The sequence below is a fragment of the Alligator mississippiensis genome, chromosome 3, assembly GCF_030867095.1.
Source record: "Alligator mississippiensis isolate rAllMis1 chromosome 3, rAllMis1, whole genome shotgun sequence".
NCBI lineage: Eukaryota > Metazoa > Chordata > Crocodylia > Alligatoridae > Alligator > Alligator mississippiensis.
The window spans coordinates 139,161,329-139,179,357 of record NC_081826.1 but is presented as its reverse complement, the minus strand read 5'-3'; the positions used below and the strand labels follow the sequence as shown (position 1 = coordinate 139,179,357).

General features: G+C 43.6%; 1 protein-coding gene across 6 annotated transcripts in view; it reads left to right on the top strand.

Moving 5' to 3' along the window:
- SEMA5A (semaphorin 5A) overlaps positions 1-18,029 on the top strand; it is a 629,987-nt gene that overhangs the window by 400,866 nt on the left and 211,092 nt on the right. For all 6 annotated transcript variants that reach the window (XM_059724459.1, XM_059724460.1, XM_059724455.1 and 3 more), the window contains 2 exons: positions 6,403-6,538; positions 17,020-17,224. In XM_059724459.1, coding sequence (XP_059580442.1) covers positions 6,403-6,538; positions 17,020-17,224 — 341 coding nt within the window. The remainder of the gene's footprint in view (positions 1-6,402; positions 6,539-17,019; positions 17,225-18,029) is intronic.

Here is an 18,029-nt window from a genome sequence, read left to right as displayed (position 1 = left end):
TCTGCTCCATGCCACTGGAGGGTTCAGCCTTGGCTGAGCTGGGGGCATGGCAGGGAAGACTGGAAAAATCTATTTTTTTCTTCACTCTGCCATTCCAAAACCTGGTGTGTGACTTTTTCAGGGGTGTGCAATATACACATAAATGTAATAGCTTAGTTGTTACAACTTCCTCCATTTCCTTGTAGACCCAAATTCAGTGCCCGCATAAGCATCCCACCTCTAGTGTGGCCAAGCCAGGCTGGGATAGGAGCATCTTGCCCCCATCTGGTTAAAACTTTACAACCAAGAAGGGTAGGTTTGTAGGATGAGAGATGCAGCAAACAGGTGGGAGCCTATCTCTAGCCCAGTAAAGAGAGCCCTTTCCTCCCGACCTCTCCCAGGTGTTGCTCATGCATTTTTTCTAATGACTCTTTAATGAGTTTTGGGAGCAGAGACCAAAACTCAAGATTCCCCACTGCTTGGGCTGCTCCTTGGGCTCCCTCTTGCTTGCTTTCCTCTTAGGTCCATAAGACTTGCATTCCTGACTGTGGAGAATATCCCAGCCCAGGCCAACCTGGTGGTCAGGGCACTCTTCTGAGAGCAGAGAGGTGGAAGGTATAGGCTTGAGCTGTCTCAGGTACAAGAGGGGTGAAACCCAAATCTCCCATGTCCTGGAGTAGTGCTCTAAACAGCTGCTCATTTATATAAGGTGGCCAGGCCCTCTACTCCCACCATGTCTGAGAGAAAGTTCCTGTGATTTGCAGTAAACTAAGGACTGTCCACGTGTGTTAGATATGCTCAGAGCATGTTTCAGACTCTCAGGACATGAACACAGGGATGACAAGTTTGTGAAGCTTAGTCACCAAGATGCTCAGCTCAGCCAGGATAGTGGTAACTCTACACATGCACAATAGCAGAACATTAGGTATCTGAGGAGCTCTGCTGGTAAAAACTGAGGTGCTTATGGACTCTCAGGTGCCTGAACATGTAGGCATAGGGTAACTGTCTTTTCAAAATGCAAAAGCAGGACGCATGCCATTTAAAAAAGAAATGGGAGGAGAGGACAGTATTATACCACTGGCACTGCCTGTAGGAGCTCTACAACAAGAAGTGAGCGTGATGGGGTGGTGACATAGGGAACCAATGGGGACAGCTGGAGGAGGCTTGAGGACAGCTGGCTGCCCTCCCTCCCCAGCCCTGCACATGTGCCTATGGTAGGAGCAGGGGCAAGCACCACTTTCCCTTGGGGGGAGGGCTTTCTCAAGGTGGGTTCATGCTTTTGGAGCATGTTGGGGGCAGGACCTCAGACTTTGTGACATCTCTGAATGACACGTGCAGCCAGAGGGACAGAGCCCTAGAGGTTGTGGGGAGGGGAGAGAAGGGGGAGGGAGTGACATGGGAACTGTATTGAGAGGAACCCGGGACAAATGCTGTCCTGGAGTCATTCAGCCTGGGACCAGGACGTGATGTTTACATTTTGGGACTATCCCACCCAATTAGGGATGGGTGGTCACCCTACTTAGGCAGGGTTTTGAGGACTGGATCCTTGGACTTAGTGCAATTTTGGAGGAATTTAGAACCCTATCTAAGGTTTGGTTAGGTTTTGATCTGGCTCTGAGAGTTACTTTTTTAAAATAATAATCTGGGGGTTGGGCGTGTTGGGTAGGGACAAGATGAATGAATTTTTCCTTTTAAATGACTAGTTTCTGAATCTGTCTCTTTGTTTCACTAAGTACTACCAGTTGCCACAGACATTCCTTTCATAGCTGATGTTCTATGGCAGGGTTCGACACATCACTACATGATAGCTCCACATAGCCTTTAAGGCATCAACACTCCTCTTCCCTGGGGAAAAGAAACCCACAAGAGAGGAATACTATTCCAAAACCATTATGAGGATTCTCTTATGAACTTGGAGCCCATTCCCCCTCACCCCCAGATTAGAAGAGTTTGCCATTTCACAGAGTGGTGAAGTGGCATGATCTACAAATGATATATCTTCTGATGATCTGGAAGGGGAGAATTAGGAATGACTCTACCTCTGGGGTCACCTTTTTCCCATGAAAGCAGGCTTTGTTTAAAGTTGCTGCTTCTGGTGGCTGCGTAGGATGCTGTGTCCCAGGATGACCAAAGTTACACATAGAACCTCATCAGATCATTATAGAATTTTTTTGCTTAAGAACGTTTTTCCTCTGAAAAAATTCAGTGAAAAACACCAATATATTTTTTATCTACTCATGCAATTTGTTTACAAAATATTGGGGTTTTACACTGAATAACTCCACAGCTACTTTTCCCTGCCAGAGCTCTTACCTACTGGGCAGTGGTTGTTTGCCTTCTTGTCCCTATATGACTCAATGAACTTCAAACCTGCAATCTGCCTGTGGAAGAATTAAATGCTTTACTAGAGAGTGTCAAGAATGCACTTATTTCCATCAGTGTAAATGGAGGAGCACATTGTGCCCTACTGGGCTACAATCAGCGTTCCTTAAAAGTACAGTGATTTTTGCCTGAATTATCTGTAAAATTGGCCCCAGTGGTTGTTTAAAAGTACTGTAACACCTGAGGGGGAAAAAGTTAAATGTTTCTCATTGTAAAAACTGAGACTCATAGCAAAATCCTCCCCCTTTTGTTTGTTGTGACCACTGACTCCAATACCACTGCTGGTCCACAAAGGGGACAATTTTACTTCTTTTTTACAATCACAATCACAGTGCTATTGCAAATATTACGAGTGAGTTGCCTGTTATGGCACTTTATGTCAACAAGGTTTTATCACATTTGAGACTAATTGTTTCTGCACATGTTCATAATATAAAATTTCCTTTCATGCACTAGGTTTTGGGTTTTTGCCATAACATGGACAAATAGAAGGAAGCAAAGTGCTCTTTTGTCAGGGTAGTTTGATGTTTGTTTTGTTGTTGGCAGATTGGATCCCCAGGGATTATTTTCTTTTCCCTATAAATTTGTAAAATATCAATTTGAAGCTTCTACAGTAGATTTTGCTTTCTAAGACCTTATTTAAACATCAGAGTATTATGAAGAGATAAATGCTATGTGGATCAGTTGTCAGCAGTTTTGCCCACAGTGGAAGTTTGTGGAACTGTCTGCCAGCTTCATTATCTATCCATTTATCTAACATTGTGAAAAGGGACAGCTCAGGAGTTTAATCCCATGAGTTATGTGCATTGTTAGGAGAGCAATTCCAGACCTTAATTTACTGTTAGCTGTTGAACATTCCATTTGTTTTGCTCCTGTTAAAGGCATTTTTACAGATATTTTATAAATCCCAAGTGCTGCACTTTTTTTAGAGGTAATTTTAGTTATGTCTTTGTGTCATGGCAAAATAGTAATTTGCTATTGAGTCATATATTAGAAATTCTGATAGTCACGATACGCAGAATTATGTTTGCACAATACGGAACAATTTGCCTGACTAGTGCTTAGTTATCTAAGTGTGTGAGCTTACATAGTGTTAAGTTAAAATTACCTGGTCATTTATTTCCTTCTGCCAGTCATCTGGCACTTATGAGGCATGTTGGGAATTCCACATATTGTCATTTGGGCTAGGGACAGAAATTGCACATAAACTGGTATAAGTGACTGAAATCAGTTCAAATCCGTAACTCAACATAAGTTTGGTGCACATAAAAGCTAGGGACAGGCATTCAAAAAGCCTGAGCCTGAACTGATTCAATCTTCTCAGGTTAGTCTAACCTGCCTAGGTTGAACCAGTTTGCGACTGCACAGACAGACATTCTCTCTGGACTGAGGAAATGCTGGCACATGCCTGCAGTGGCTTAGGCTAAAAGCTGGGGGGCACTAGACTAGCCCTCTCTTTCATTCCACAGTGCTGAGCTTGTTGGGGGGGGGGCGGGGGAGGGGAATGGCCAGGCCCGGGTAGGATGCTCTGATTAGAAAAGGGTGTAAACCCCCACCCTGCCTGCACTGTCCCAGGCTTTTCCCTGCTGGCTGCTCGGGTGGGAGTGTTGCCAGACCCCACCCCCCAGGCTAGCACTCTGAGGCAAAGGGGTGTGTGTGCAGTGCATGCACTTGTTGATGAGACTGAGCTTTTCAATCTCCCTCTCCCTGCTTCTTCCTATTGTCTGCAAATCTGACAGGTGAGGCAGCCAGCAGGGGGCTGATAACAGTGTTTATCAGCCCATCAGCAAAACAAAAGCCTCTCTCATTAGTTCAATCTCTTCTTAAACAGATTTTTCCAAGGAAGGAATGGAGGTACATTACCAGCAGACCTGTTGATTAGCTCCAAAAAGCCCTAAGCAGACACTGTTCTGTCTGCCTGTCCCAGTGAAATTGGAGACGCACACACAGACACCTCTCAGCATTAGCTAGCATACCACATGCCTAGGGTTTGTGGGGCTGGGGTCCATGCTGTGGGAGATGGGAGGGAGGTAGCGGGGGGATCCCTGCTTGAATAGCAAGCAGCGAGGTGGGGGGTGGGGTGGAGGTGCAGGGGGAAGCCAGACAGACACTGCTGTGCCTGCAGTCTCTGTTGGAGCCATGGCTAGGGAGAAGAGAGGCAGGGCCAGCTCTGTTCTCTGGAGCAGACAGCACAGCCCAGGGCTGCAAAGCACCTGGGATGCTGAGGGGACTCTGGTTTAATTTAAACTAGGAAGGGTCTGGGAAAGACATTGCATAAACCAATTTGACCCAAATCAGTTAAGTCTGATACTACATTCACCCAGGTTATCTTAAGCCAGTTTCAGCCATTTTTAAACTGGTTTATATGCACTGAACTTGTATTCTGTTACAGGTTTAAACCAGTTTCTGATCACTTAAACTGGTTTATGTGTAATGTCTGTCCCTAGCCAAACTGCTTTCAAAATGGCTGAAACAATTTTAAGATAATTTGGAGGGATGTAGTATCAGACTTAACTGATTTAAATTAAATTGGTAGGGCTGCACAAAATTTCACCGAGTGTTTCATTTCAAAGCTGTTTTGACGTGTTTCAAGCTCAAAACAGTGAAATCGAAATGAAACAAAAAGCTTTGAAACACCTTTAAAACAAAATACGGACACTCAAAATGTTTCAAGTTTTGAAACAGCCCAGTGGCGGGAGGCATGGGAGAGCCAGGGGTGAGCTCCAAGCAGCTCTGCAGCCCCATGGAACTCAGCCCAGTGGCGGGAGGTGGAGCGCAGTCCTGACTGCCTGCCCCTCACCGCCGGGCTGAGCTCCATGGGGTTGCGGAGCCCCATGGAGCTCAGCCCGGTGGTGGAAGGCAGAGTGCATCCCTGGCTCTGCCCACCTTCCGCCGCTGGGCTGTGCTCCATGGGGCTGCAAAACAGATGTCAAAACAAAATGATGGTGTTTTGCACAGCTCTATAAATTGATTTATTGTACTTCTATCCCAGATCCCCTCCAGATTCAAGTTAACTCAGTCCCCCCACATCCCAGGATGCTTTGCACCTTCCTTGTAACCCCCTTCCCCGGCCCCCTTGCATAGTGGGTGGACTAGGGTTGGCCCAAACTATCTGCTCCAGCCTAGCAGGGAGACATGCTCTAGTGCCTCCCAGCTTCTGGCCTGATCCACTGCAAGACATGTGGCTGCAACCTGGGAATCAAAAGTGAATGTCTATTCACTTGCCTATCAGTTCAGTCTACATAGCTTAGTGTATCCTGCTTCAGACTTTTTAACAGTCTGCACTTAGCCTTGGAAGATCTAGGTTTAGTTCAGCTCTTCACAGGTTAAATCCAGATTCTAGAGGAATTAGGAAGTGTCAGGCTGTGCCATTATCTCAGTGCATTGTCTCATTAATGGGCAGGAAGACTAGTCCCATCTACCCCTCCTTAGCTAAAGAAAGTGGCTTTGATATGTGGAATCCAGTGAGGGGAAAAGTGTAGGAAGTAGTTCGATCAGAACAGGACTGAGTTGCAGGAGCTCCTGAGTATCAACCCAGGCTCCCTCAATCATCCTGGACAAGGCAGATTTTTTGTTTGGGGTTTTGTTTCTATGTTTTTGTTTTACAAAGTATAAAATTAATACTTTCTGGAACCCTTTCCTGGGTGTGTTGTCAGAGTAGGGTTAATATAAAGTGCTTGGAAGATGAAGGTCTTGATCCATATGGTAGGAGGCATGCACAAGCTGCCCTTTGTGGTCATGGATGCTGCTGAATTCATGCATAGATTTACCCTCTCTCCCAACTACCAAGCAAGCGCAATTCTCAGAACCAACCAGGTGAGAATCTAAGAGGAGCTGAGTACTCACAGCATCTGAGCGTTCCGGTCCTGGCCGCCCTCTGGCTGACCCGTTCCTTTTTTTTTTTTTTTATGAACTTCTAGAGTTGCAGAGTTAACTTTTGAAGTACTTTTAGAGTTGCAGTGGGAAATATTGTTTTTCATGGTCAGTTAATGGATTCCCCAATACCCTTATTTAATTTTTTTTTCTTGGAATCTTTTACAGGAACAGCATAGCAGCATCAGCAGTTTGTGTTTTCAACTTGAGTGCCATAACTCAGGCCTTCAATGGACCCTTCAAATATCAGGAGAACTCTCGCTCTGCCTGGCTGCCTTATCCCAATCCTAACCCTAATTTTCAGGTACATATGGACAGGAGTTGTTATCATTAATTGCTTTCCATTTCTTAAATATAGGATGGTTCACAGGTATCAAAATACAAACCAGGAAACAAGAACCTGACATTTCATATCTAGAGTCAGTCTGGTTATAAGCATCTGCTCAGACAGATATCAGTGAAATAATTTACATTGCATAGACATCTGTTTACTTTATGATCAATAATACTTTATGATCAATAATACTGATATTTAGCTAAGTATATCCCCATATTTTCATCCAAATTGGCTAAAGGAAGAAAAGAGACAGTCTAAGAATTTCACTTAGCAAAAATGGTGAACTTTTAACAGTAGTAATTGCTGATGAATATTTTATCAGCTTTTTTGCATGACTTCCCACCTCTAAAATTTTATAGGAATTTTTCACAGAAGAGCAAGCTTATAAAGGAAAAAATACTTTCAGATTACAAATTATATTTGTGTATTCAGGAAAAATTACCCTCTCTTCAGTTCATATCCTCCTAAAATACACAGGTTCAGTTCTACTTTCTATATTTTTTCATATTACAAAATGCTGTTTCACAAAAAAATTACTTTTTAGTATTATCAAAAATATAGTACTTAGTATTTTTCCAAACTATTTGATATTTTTCTAAAAATTATTCTTCTAGAAGTGTTTCATAAAAATAAGCAATTTTTGTCCAAGGTCTCGTTGTAACAAAGGGCACTTGCACACATGTGGGGAGTCTGCTCCAATGCACTGGAAATCCAGCGCATTAATCAAGTCTGCTCGAGCATGTAAGTTGACGTGCTGACAGCCTTCCACATCACATGTATCAGTGGTGCAGCACATGTCAGTGCTGAGGAGATGCTGGTGGTGCACCTTGAACTAAAACACATTTAATGTGCTTTAGTTCAAAGTGCACTGCCGCGATTTTCTCAGCACTAACGGACACTGTGACACTGATACACCTACTCCCAGTACAGTGCCGGGTGCTTTTAATTAGCATGGCTCACTAATTAAAAGTGCCTGGCACTGCATCATAACCACATGTATATGGGACATATATTACTTTAAGTTTTAACTAGGATAGGCAGAGGTATGGTGTTAATGTTATCCAAAAAAAAAAAAAAAAGCAAGAAAGCCAAATTGTCTTTAGACTCAAGCAGATAGATTCATGAACCTTGATAGAGCCATATTTTCGTTCGTAAGGCTCAATGGGATTACGTGAGTCCACGTACACAAGGCTGACCGGAGAATCTGGTCTCCAAGTTTACATGGTGTTATAGCAACCGAAACATCAAAATCCCATCCATCTTATTAGACTTTATGTACACAAGGTGTGTTCTCTTTGAGCAATGTGAAGTAACTGAGGTTTTGAAAGTAGATACGTTGTGACTTGTAGCACCATTAGGCCTCAGGTTCAGTTTTCTACTATTTACAAGTCTATTAAAGTAGAAAAAGGGGTTTGTATGTGAGGCGAACACTGACTTTTGGCCATAATGTAACCATGCCATGGTTCTTTTGTCCAGATCATCTGTGTCAAAGCATTCTAAAAATGAGGCTTCTCTCCATGCTAGTGAATTAGGGTAGGTGATTGGTACCAAAGTGTTTGCCTGGAGCCTGGTGTGTGTATTTGGGGTTCCTCCCACTCCACTTTTTCCCCTGTGGTGAGTGTTTGCTTTTATTCATGCTCTTGCTCTCTCTCTTTTTTTCCACCCCTTTTCTATCTTTTCCCTTCTGGAATGACTAAGTGACAGGATTTGCTTTGTGTGGAGCTGGTTTAGGTAACAAAGGGCTGGAGCTAGGATAGGAAGCCTAATAAAAAGGCAGCCCCCAGTGAATGGTATGAACAGTAAGGAGAGGGCCACAAACAGAGAGGGAGTTTGCTTAGGGAGTTTGCCCAAGGAGGGAGCCAGGGTGCAGGAGATTGTGCATATGTGTGAGAGTGCATGCAAGGGTCCTGATTTGGGTGTTTGGTGTGCAGGTTGTTGTGTTGTGTCTTTTTTCTGTCTTTCCCCTTCACTCTTTTGTTTTCCTTCTCCTTCCAGCGTAGGTGTTCTTCAGGGAGCAAAGGAGGCACAAATGGAGTCTGGGTCAGCTGTTGTGGCCTGCACGGGATATACTATGTTTGTGGTCCTCTCAGAGGGTCAGGGACACTTCACCTGCACCAAGTGAAAGCTGGTGTTTTCAGTGGAGAAGAAAATTCAAAGATTGGAAGCTGCATTGCATCAGGGACCAGGAAGATTACTTGGACATGAGTTACAAGAGGCTGGTACTGGAGAGTCCAAAGGGCAATAAGGAAAAGAGCCAGCGTGGGCATTTATAGACATGCTCTGGGAGTGTGTGTGGCCAGAGGGCGGGGGTGGGTAAGAGGGAGGCCGTGCTTTAATTAGAGTAGCTAAGAGCCGTTCTAATTAAAGTACCTAGAGAATCACGTGTATCAGTATCCCTGTGCTGAAAAATGGCAGTGGGGGTGCTTTAACTAAAGCTCGTTGGGGATACTGATACACATGATGCTGGAGTCTGTTGGAGCACAGTAATTACCACGCTCCAGCAGACTCAATTAATTGAGTCTGCTCTGACATGCTGTAATTACAGCACATTGGAGCAGCCTCTTTGCATGTGAATAGGAGTCTCATGTGACTACTCAAAGAAGGAGGGTCCTCAGGATTGAAGAGCAGCAGACTGAAGTCAGCAACTGCTTTCAAGCACTCTGTGGTGAAACTGCTGAGGAAAAGGCAGAGGACATCTGCAGGCATGAGGTAGAGGAGGGCAGTAGCCTAGAGGGCAGGAAGTGCAAGGCCCCAAGGACAGGGGCTCCAGGACCACTGCACCAAGAAGAAAGAGAAGAGTGGTGGTGTTTGACTCACTTCTGTGAGGGACAGAGAAACCAATTTGTCATACAGGTCTGGGGGCCCAGAAGGTGTGCTGGCTGGAGCCTGAAATCAGGATATCACAGAGAGACTACCAGAACTCTTTCATCCTTTGGATCACTACCTTTTTCTGCTTGTCCACGTAGGCAGCAACAGTACTGCCAGAAATTACTCTGAGCAGATCAGAAATGACTATGAGGCTCTTGGCAGGAGGAATAAGGAGTTTGGAGCACAAGTCATGTTCTCATAGATTCTCCCAATGGAAAGCAAGATCTAGACAGAGACCATCACATCCTGGAAGTGAACCTGTGGCTGAGATGGCATTGTTGATGTGAAAGTTTCAGCTTCTTTAGCAATGGGCAGATGTTATTGTGAGGAGGACTGCTATCAAGATATGGGATCCCTCTGATGAGAGTGGGGAAGAGCATCTTTTGGTGTCATTTGGCCAACCTAGTAAGGAAGGCTTTAAGTCAAGGTTCCATGGGGGATGGTAATCAAAACCCTCTAGCAGCAGAGCACAAAGTCCAGAGGGGAAAGGACTCAAAGAAGCAACTTAACTCTGGGAAAGGGCCAAAGAGCCACAGGACTGCAGCAAGTGCTACAAAAGGGAAGTGAGTAGGTCAAAATACAAAGTATGTCCAATGCATGCATACAATTGCAAGAACTATGAGGAATAAACAGGATGAGGTGGAAGCTGTAGCTTACGAAAAAACCCATGATCTGATTTGCATTACAGAGGCTTGGTGGGACAGCTTTTATGACTGGTATGTCAACATCAAGGGTTACACTCTGTTTCAAAAGGATGGGGTTGAGAGAAAATGTGGTGTTGCCTGGTATGTCAAAAACACTAATATTTATTCTGTGGTTCAGGAGGAAGATGACAGCAAAGCGCAATGCATTTGGGTGAAGATGAAAAGCAAAAGATGCAGCAACGATATGACGGTGGGGATTTATTATAGGCCACCAAATTAAGAGGAGGAGGTAGATGATGCACTCTTCAAGCAGATGAAAAATCTGTCCAAAAGCTATGGGATGGTAATGATGGGAGACTTCAATTTTCTGGATATGTACTGGAAGAACAATGAAACCAAACATAAACTTTCAAACCAGTTCCTAGCTTGTGTGGAGGACAACGTTCTGTTCCAGAAAATGGCGGATACAACTAGGAGATCATCTGTCTTGGGTTTTGTCCTGGCTAACAGGAAAGAATGGATGGTGGATGTGAAGTGGATGGGTAACTTGGGAGGAAGTGATTACAATACAATAGAATTCCAGATCCTGAGACAGGGAAAACATGAGGTCAGCAAAATTAGTATGATAGATTTCAAAGAGATGTATTTTTTCTGACTCAAAGAGTTAATAGGCATGTTGTCATGGGAAGATGGATTGAAGGATAACTTCCCAGGAAGGCTGGGAGCTTGTAAGGGCACAGTATTGGAACCCCAGCAAATAACTGTCCCCATGCAATGGAAGCACAAGAAGAATGGCAGGAGACAAATGTCACTGCCCAAGGAGCTTCTAAAATGCCTCAAAAGCAAAAGGAAAGCAGACAGGCAATGACAGAATGGGCAGCTCACCAAGGACGCATACTAGGAAATAGCAAGAACCTTCAGGGACAAAGTCAGGAAGGTAAAGATAAAGAAGGAGCTGTGCCTGTCAAAGGAGGTTAAGGACAACAAGAAGAGGTTCTATAAGTATGTTGGCCAGAAGAGAAGGACCAAGAAGCTGTGGGTCCTCTGTTAACAAGCGAGGGGGAACTCCTAACCAAAGATGCAAAGAACGCGGAGCTCTTCAACAGGTACTTTGCCTATTTTCACAAAAAAATTAAACTGAAGCCAGACACCTAATAAAGATTATCTGGATAAGGAAGGGAGCAAGGTGAGGGAGGAGATAACAAAAGATGGTCAGAGAGCTTTTGTTGAGTCTGAATGAATTCAAATCAGCAGGGTACTGAATGAGCTGGCAAATGAAATCTTGTAGCCCTTGGCGATGATCTTTATGAAGTCATACTAGAGGACTGGAAAAGGGCCAGTGTAGTGACCTTCTTTAAATAGGACAAAAAGGGAATTTACTGGAGCATATCCTAAGGAAACCCATTCGAAACATCTGGAGGAGGAAAAGCTGATCCCAAGCAGTGAGCATAGATTTATGAAAAATAAATCATGTAAAACAAACTTGATCTCCTTCCTTGACAAAGTGAATACTTGGATGGATCATGGGAATGCAGTGGATATAGTGTATTTGGACTTCAGCAAGGCTTTTGACAAGGTCCTTCATGACCTTATAAACAAAATTGAGAAATGTGGGCTAGATAAAAATACTATAAGGTAGATAGATGACTGGCTCAATAGCAATAAGCAAAGGGTAGTTATTAATAGGTTCATGTCAAAATGGTGGGAGGTTTCAAGTGGAGTCCCACAGGGGTCTGTCCTTGGCCCAGTGCTGTTCAATGTGTTTGTTAATAATTTGGATGCTAATACAGAAAGCTTCTTAAGCAAGTCTGTAGATAACACAAAACTGGAAAGGATTGCAAACACGCTGGAGAATGTGATCACCATTCAGAAGGATCTTAAGAGATTGGAAAGTTGGGCTAGAACTAACAAGACAAAGTTCAGTGCAAACAAATGCAAGGTGCTACACCTCGGGAGGAAAAATGAAAAACACAAAAATAAAATGGGTAACATCTGGCTCAATGGCAGCATTATGGAAAAGGACTCAGGAGTCTTGGAAGATCACAGACTCAATATGACTCTACAGTGTGATGCTGCTGCACAAAAGTCAAATATGGTTTTGGGACGCATCAATAGAAGCATTAGGCACGTGACAAAGGAGGCAATAGTGCTTTTCTCCTCAGCACTGGTTAGGCCTCGTGGAGTATTTTGTACAGTTCTGGGCTCCCCACTTTAAAAAGGTCATGGAACAGTTAGAGAGATCCAGAGGTAGGCAACAAAATAGTAAAAGGCTTGAAAGGCAAGTCATATGAGGACGGGCTGGAGGAGCTAGGTATTTTTAGCTTGCAGAAAAGGCTCTTAAGATGGGATGTTATAGGAGTCTTCAAATACTTGAAGGGCTGCTATAAAGAAGGAGGAAAGAACCTTCTATTGCTGGCTGCAAGGAGGAGGATATGCACCAATGGCTTGAAGTTGCAGCAAAATTAGTTAGATTGGGTATCAGGAAAAACTTCTTCGCTGTTAGAATAGTGAGGCACTGAATAGACTGACTAGGGAAGTTGTGGACTCTTCATCACTGGAGGTGTTCAAGTAGAGGTTGAACAGCCACTGGTCAGTGATGATCTAGGCATACCTCTGCCTGCGTTCTACTATGGATATTCCCCATGCTTCTGGGCTGTGTTGGTTGTCCCCCCTCCCCCCCCTCCACTCTCCCACTTTTCTGCTAAATGCTTCAGGGTATTTATAAACTTCTCTCAGAGGCATTTGGTGTTGACTGGAACAAAGGCTGGGTTTGGGGTGTACCATTGTTCTTGCTGGCACCAAAGCCAGAGGTTCCTGGTTGACCAATTACCATATTTGGGGTCAGGAAGAAATGTTACCCCATGGTCAGATTGGTATGGACTGTGGGGGGTTTTGCCATAGGTCTGTATCAAGGGGCATGGTCCTCTGCTTGGGGTCTCTTGAACATATATTAACAACCTTTTATAGAGGCAGGACTTTAGCTGCCATGGTTCCCTTGCTTTACCTGTGGCTGGTTAGGGTGTTATGTCTTGTGTTGTGTCAGGTTTGATGGTACTCTTATGGAGAGTTTAGAGTATGGATTGTATAGGATGGTTTGGTTAGGGATGATCCTGCCTCAGACAGGGGGTTGGACTCGATTGATCTCTGGAGGTCCCTTCCAGCCCTGTTTCTCTATGATTCTGTGACCCATAGCTCCAATAAGCCTCAGGTTGAGTCTTCTGCTATTTACAAGTCTATCAAGGTGAAAGAAGGTGTTTATGTGTGAGGCAAGCACTGACCTTGTAACCATGCTATGATTCTCTTGTCCAGTTCATTTGTGTCAAAACAATCAAAAATGGAGTGCTATCTGACAAAGAAGAACAGAAGCATCTGGCTAAATCCTTGTCTGGAAACATCTTTCTGCAACTTTCAGGGGGCAGAAGATGCATAGACCCAAAAAAGGACATATCTACACTTAGATGGAGACATGTCCCCAAGCACACCCCCACTCACCTACTGCTGCACATATGCTAAAATAAAAATGGTCATATGCCACTAAGGCTTTCCCAGGGGTGTTCCAGCATCTCCTCAAGTGCACTAGAGAAAAACCAAGTCTTGAGAGAAGCTGGAAAGACTCCTGGAGTTTTTTTTACCAGAATATTTCCAGGTATAGAATGTGCATGCAGAAGTGAGTGAATGTGACATGCTTGGCTGTGGCCTGTCTAGGCACCATTGGGTAGGCATACCCTAGCAGTGTTTACCCTGCTTTGAGGCAACAACTAAACCTGACCACTGTGGATATAAGGAGCACCCTACTCCACCCTGCAAAGCCCATTTGCTTGACATACTTATTGCTGAGGCTTTGTGTTTCAGCTTAGCAAAGAAAGGAAATGGTTTCAGAAAAGTGTGTCCTCTGATTTAAACCCATCAGCTGAAGAGTATGTAATCCTCCGAAACTGGACTGACAAATTTGACTGTATCTTTTTCAAATCAATTAGTTTCATGTGAATCATTTTGTGAAACCTTCTGCAAAATGAAAGGGAATTTGCAGACAGGGACAGATGCAGGTCTTTATTGTTCTGCAGAATAAGACCCACTTATCTTCCCAGTAGATTGTTACCAACCAGGTGGCTCTGACAAGAGAACTAGAAATGGAAACCACATAAAATCAGGACTTAAAGCATCAGCTTCACTGAAATACTTCCATAGACAGCATCTTTCTATCTAATGTGTTACTTGTACATGCAAGTTTTAGATTTTAGAAACACTCCTGACAGAAGTCCCTCTGATTACCTAGCACAGGAGTTTGCAGCCTTTTTGGATCAGTGTACCTCCAGCAGCCAGGCGTGGAGCGGGGGTTAGGGAGGGAAGTAAGGAGGTGGCAGGGCAGCGCGGGATGATGTGTGGCAGTGCTCTGTCCCTGCTTGCCCATGCATACCCCCTAGGGCCTTCTCAAGTACCCCTGGGGGTACGTGTACCCCCGTTTGACACCCCTGGCCTAGCATATCTTCTTGTGGGAGGTATAAAGTCTTTACATTCATGAAGTAGAACCCCTAGTTGAGAATTGTGGGTGGTTTCCATTTCCTTTGTTCTCCTAAGTGGTGTAAAGGAAGCAGAGCAGAGCATAATATCTGCCCCAAATTGCTGACTGGGCCTCGTAACTTTTTGAAATGTTTGGCCCTTAGCTGAAGTAGCTGAAGACCAATGTGTTCAGCTATCCTGTATAATAAGCAGGTTATATTTACATATAGGTCTTAAGCTAGTGGTGGTTCCAGTGTGACGATGTCACATTGAGCAAAATGTATAAAATAGCCTGCTGGCTTAATACATAACCCTATTCTCATGTGTACTTGTTCCTTAACTCCTAGTCAAACCATTTTCTGGGCACTGAGATTTTTTTCTTTTTATATGGTCGATACTTAACCACATGGTTTACAGCAATTTACATGAAAAACAACAGCACCATTTATTGTACAGTACATGCCAAAATGAAACTGCAGCATATCCCATTTTGTGCAGGCAGCTTTGCAGCCAACTTCCAGGGCTTAGGGCTACATCCTGCCCTTTTGGAAGAAATGCTTAAACTGTAGATTTTAACAGATTTCCATGTGCCACGAGTGATGCCAAATGGCTACCTTTGCTCAAATGAATCTTTTGCTCTGCAGATTCAGCTAGCTGTAAGTGGGGCATGTGGCTCCATGCTTCACAGATTTGAAACGTCAGCATCTATCAAAAAGCTATCCCTGTACCCTGAGCTAGAGCTAACCATTTTTTGTGAGTTCAGAGTGCCTCACTGCAGTTTCAAAACCCACATTGGACACTCAAATGATTTATTTCTCAGTGAAGCCCCTGATCTCCTTACTGAAAAGGAATACTGTTTTCTGTAGTATATTTATGTCTGTGGTAAAAGATCAAAGGTTTTTGACATATAACCTGAAAGATTGCTCCACACTGAATTTATTCTTGACACTATTCAGAATGTTATAAATAAGAGCCAAAAGTACATAATAGGAAGGCTGACTATGCTCACACTCTATTAGATGTATCAAATGCTGTGTGTCCTAGGTTTCTGAGAGGTGTACACACACATAGCTGCATCAAGTCTAGTACATCATTTATGCTTTCAATACCAGGTCCACAAGATACTTCCCAGTATTGAATTCGATGGCCAGACAATGAAATGCCTCTGAGCTTTTATCAGTACAATATTGTACAGCTGAGGATACAGTCAGTTTGGTCATTTTAGCTTTTCCTTGGTCCAGCTTTCTGCATGCTTGTAAGGTGTGGCAAGGTAAGGTCCCTTCCTCCTGCCCACTGTTTTTCCTCTGTCTCCTTCCTAAACCCATAGGGAAGAGCTAGCAGTTGTGAACTTGGGCTCCCTTTGAGCTTCACTTTGGGAGATTGAACTAGTCTGATGCTTCAGATGCATCCCGCTTTGAAAATTCAGACAAACTAAACTGTTTGAACTAACAACGCTGAAAGCCGAAACTGGGAGATTTCTGTAGAGCATGTTATCTCGGCTCTGCTGTGATTCAGCTCATTTCTGGCATAGCATAGGTTTGGTTTTTCAGTACAGTAAAAATAGTCTGACTGATGCACTTTTCACAATGCTGACATGCTGGATACATGCTGCAAATATAGTGTTCTCATCTCATATATAGCTGGTCCATTTTCCATTTGAGTGGCTACTTACTTACACACTTAACATAAGCACTTTCTGTATCCATTTTTGTATACTTCAGAAAAATGAGAAGTGGTAAAGCGATAATACGAACATAATCATCATGTATTTTGCTCAGTGTATTCATGGCAGGAAGTGCTCCTTTTGTAAATTTTTATGTTGGTTTGGAGGAAATGTTTGCAGTTTTCTTTTGCATAATTTAAAGAGTTCTGAAGCAAATATTAATTTGTCACAGATTAAAATATTATTGTTAGGTCCTGTTGTCCATTTTTTATTTCATGAATACGAAGTCCTTTAGGAGCTGCAATAATTCCATGTAAGCTTCTTCTATGCTGTTTTTCACGTGGACCTTTATGGTCTGACAAGACGTGATTGGTCATGTCTTCAGGATTGCATTGATACTCATATTCATGTTCATGAGACCACTGAACATTAAACTAACCTTTTGAACTTTTTCTTTTTTTCTGAAGTTATGGTACAGCTTCATGTGATATTATTATGTCTCCATTTGCTTTTGGTCAGGCTGACCTCTCACACTAGAAATGAAGATGATGTTTTGTTTTAGAGACTCATCCACTGTAGACTGTGTTGTTTAAGTGTAACTCTCTCAATTTTTTCTGTAGAGCCCTGACAGCTGTAAAACACATAACTGAGGCATACTTTTGGAATTCTATAAAACACATGTAGGACTTTCATGTTGAACTTTGGTTTTCTGTAATGCAAACAGAGAAGATGTGTTATTGATGGAAAAAATGTTATTTTTTCTGTGTTTGCAGTGTGGTACCATGGACCAGGGTCTATATGTGAATCTGACTGAGAGGAATCTTCAGGATGCCCAAAAATTTATTCTAATGCATGAGGTGGTTCAGCCTGTCATTCCGATTCCTTACTTCATGGAAGACAACAGCCGGTTTTCTCATGTCGCAGTGGACGTGGTGCAGGGCAAGGAAATGCTTTTTCATATCATCTATCTGGCCACAGGTACATGCTTAATGGTGCTAAGATAACTGTAGAAAGTCAGGAAGCCTTTTCAGTGGTCAGTACATTAGGTCTCAATTGCCTAAACCAGGGGTGCTCAACTCCCAGTATGCAGGCCAGATCTGGCCCTTGGCACCATGTCATCTAGTCTGGTAGGCCATGGCCCTGATCTCTAGATCGGGTGTGCAGGGCAGTGCAGGGCCTGATCCTAGGGCACAGGGGCTGGGTGGGGGCAGCACAAGTCCTGGAACCTGATCCTGGCTGGGCAAAGGCAGCAGAGGGCCCTGGAGTTCAGTCCTGCCTGGGAAGAGGCCGTGTGCAGGTCCCTAGAGCCTAATCCCAGCACGCAAGGGTGACGTCCATGATTCTGGTCCCTGGGGCCAAAACCATGAGCACCACTGACCTAAACCACCTGGGGCAACTGATTGATAATTTCGACAGCATTCATTTGGCCAAAGCAGATCAGCCGAATGGTGTGTTGGGCATATAGATCTTTTGAACAAAATGTTATAAACCAAGGTTCGGTCTCAGTATCGAGAGGTTAATTTTCAGTGTTTTAATTCGGGGGCTCCAGCCCATCAAGATGAAAAGGACAAACTCAATTTGAATTGTGTTGATTCTTGCAGTCTAGAGTATGACCTTGCTCATAGTTTGTAAAAAGCTTTAGAACCTTTTGGGATGGAAGATTTTATACCAATGCCAAATATTATTATCACTATGGCTATTTTCATCTCTTCCTCAGCCAGCACAGATTTGCTGTCTATTCTCTTTTACAGGCCATGTTTAAATAATTCATTCTTAGAAATTT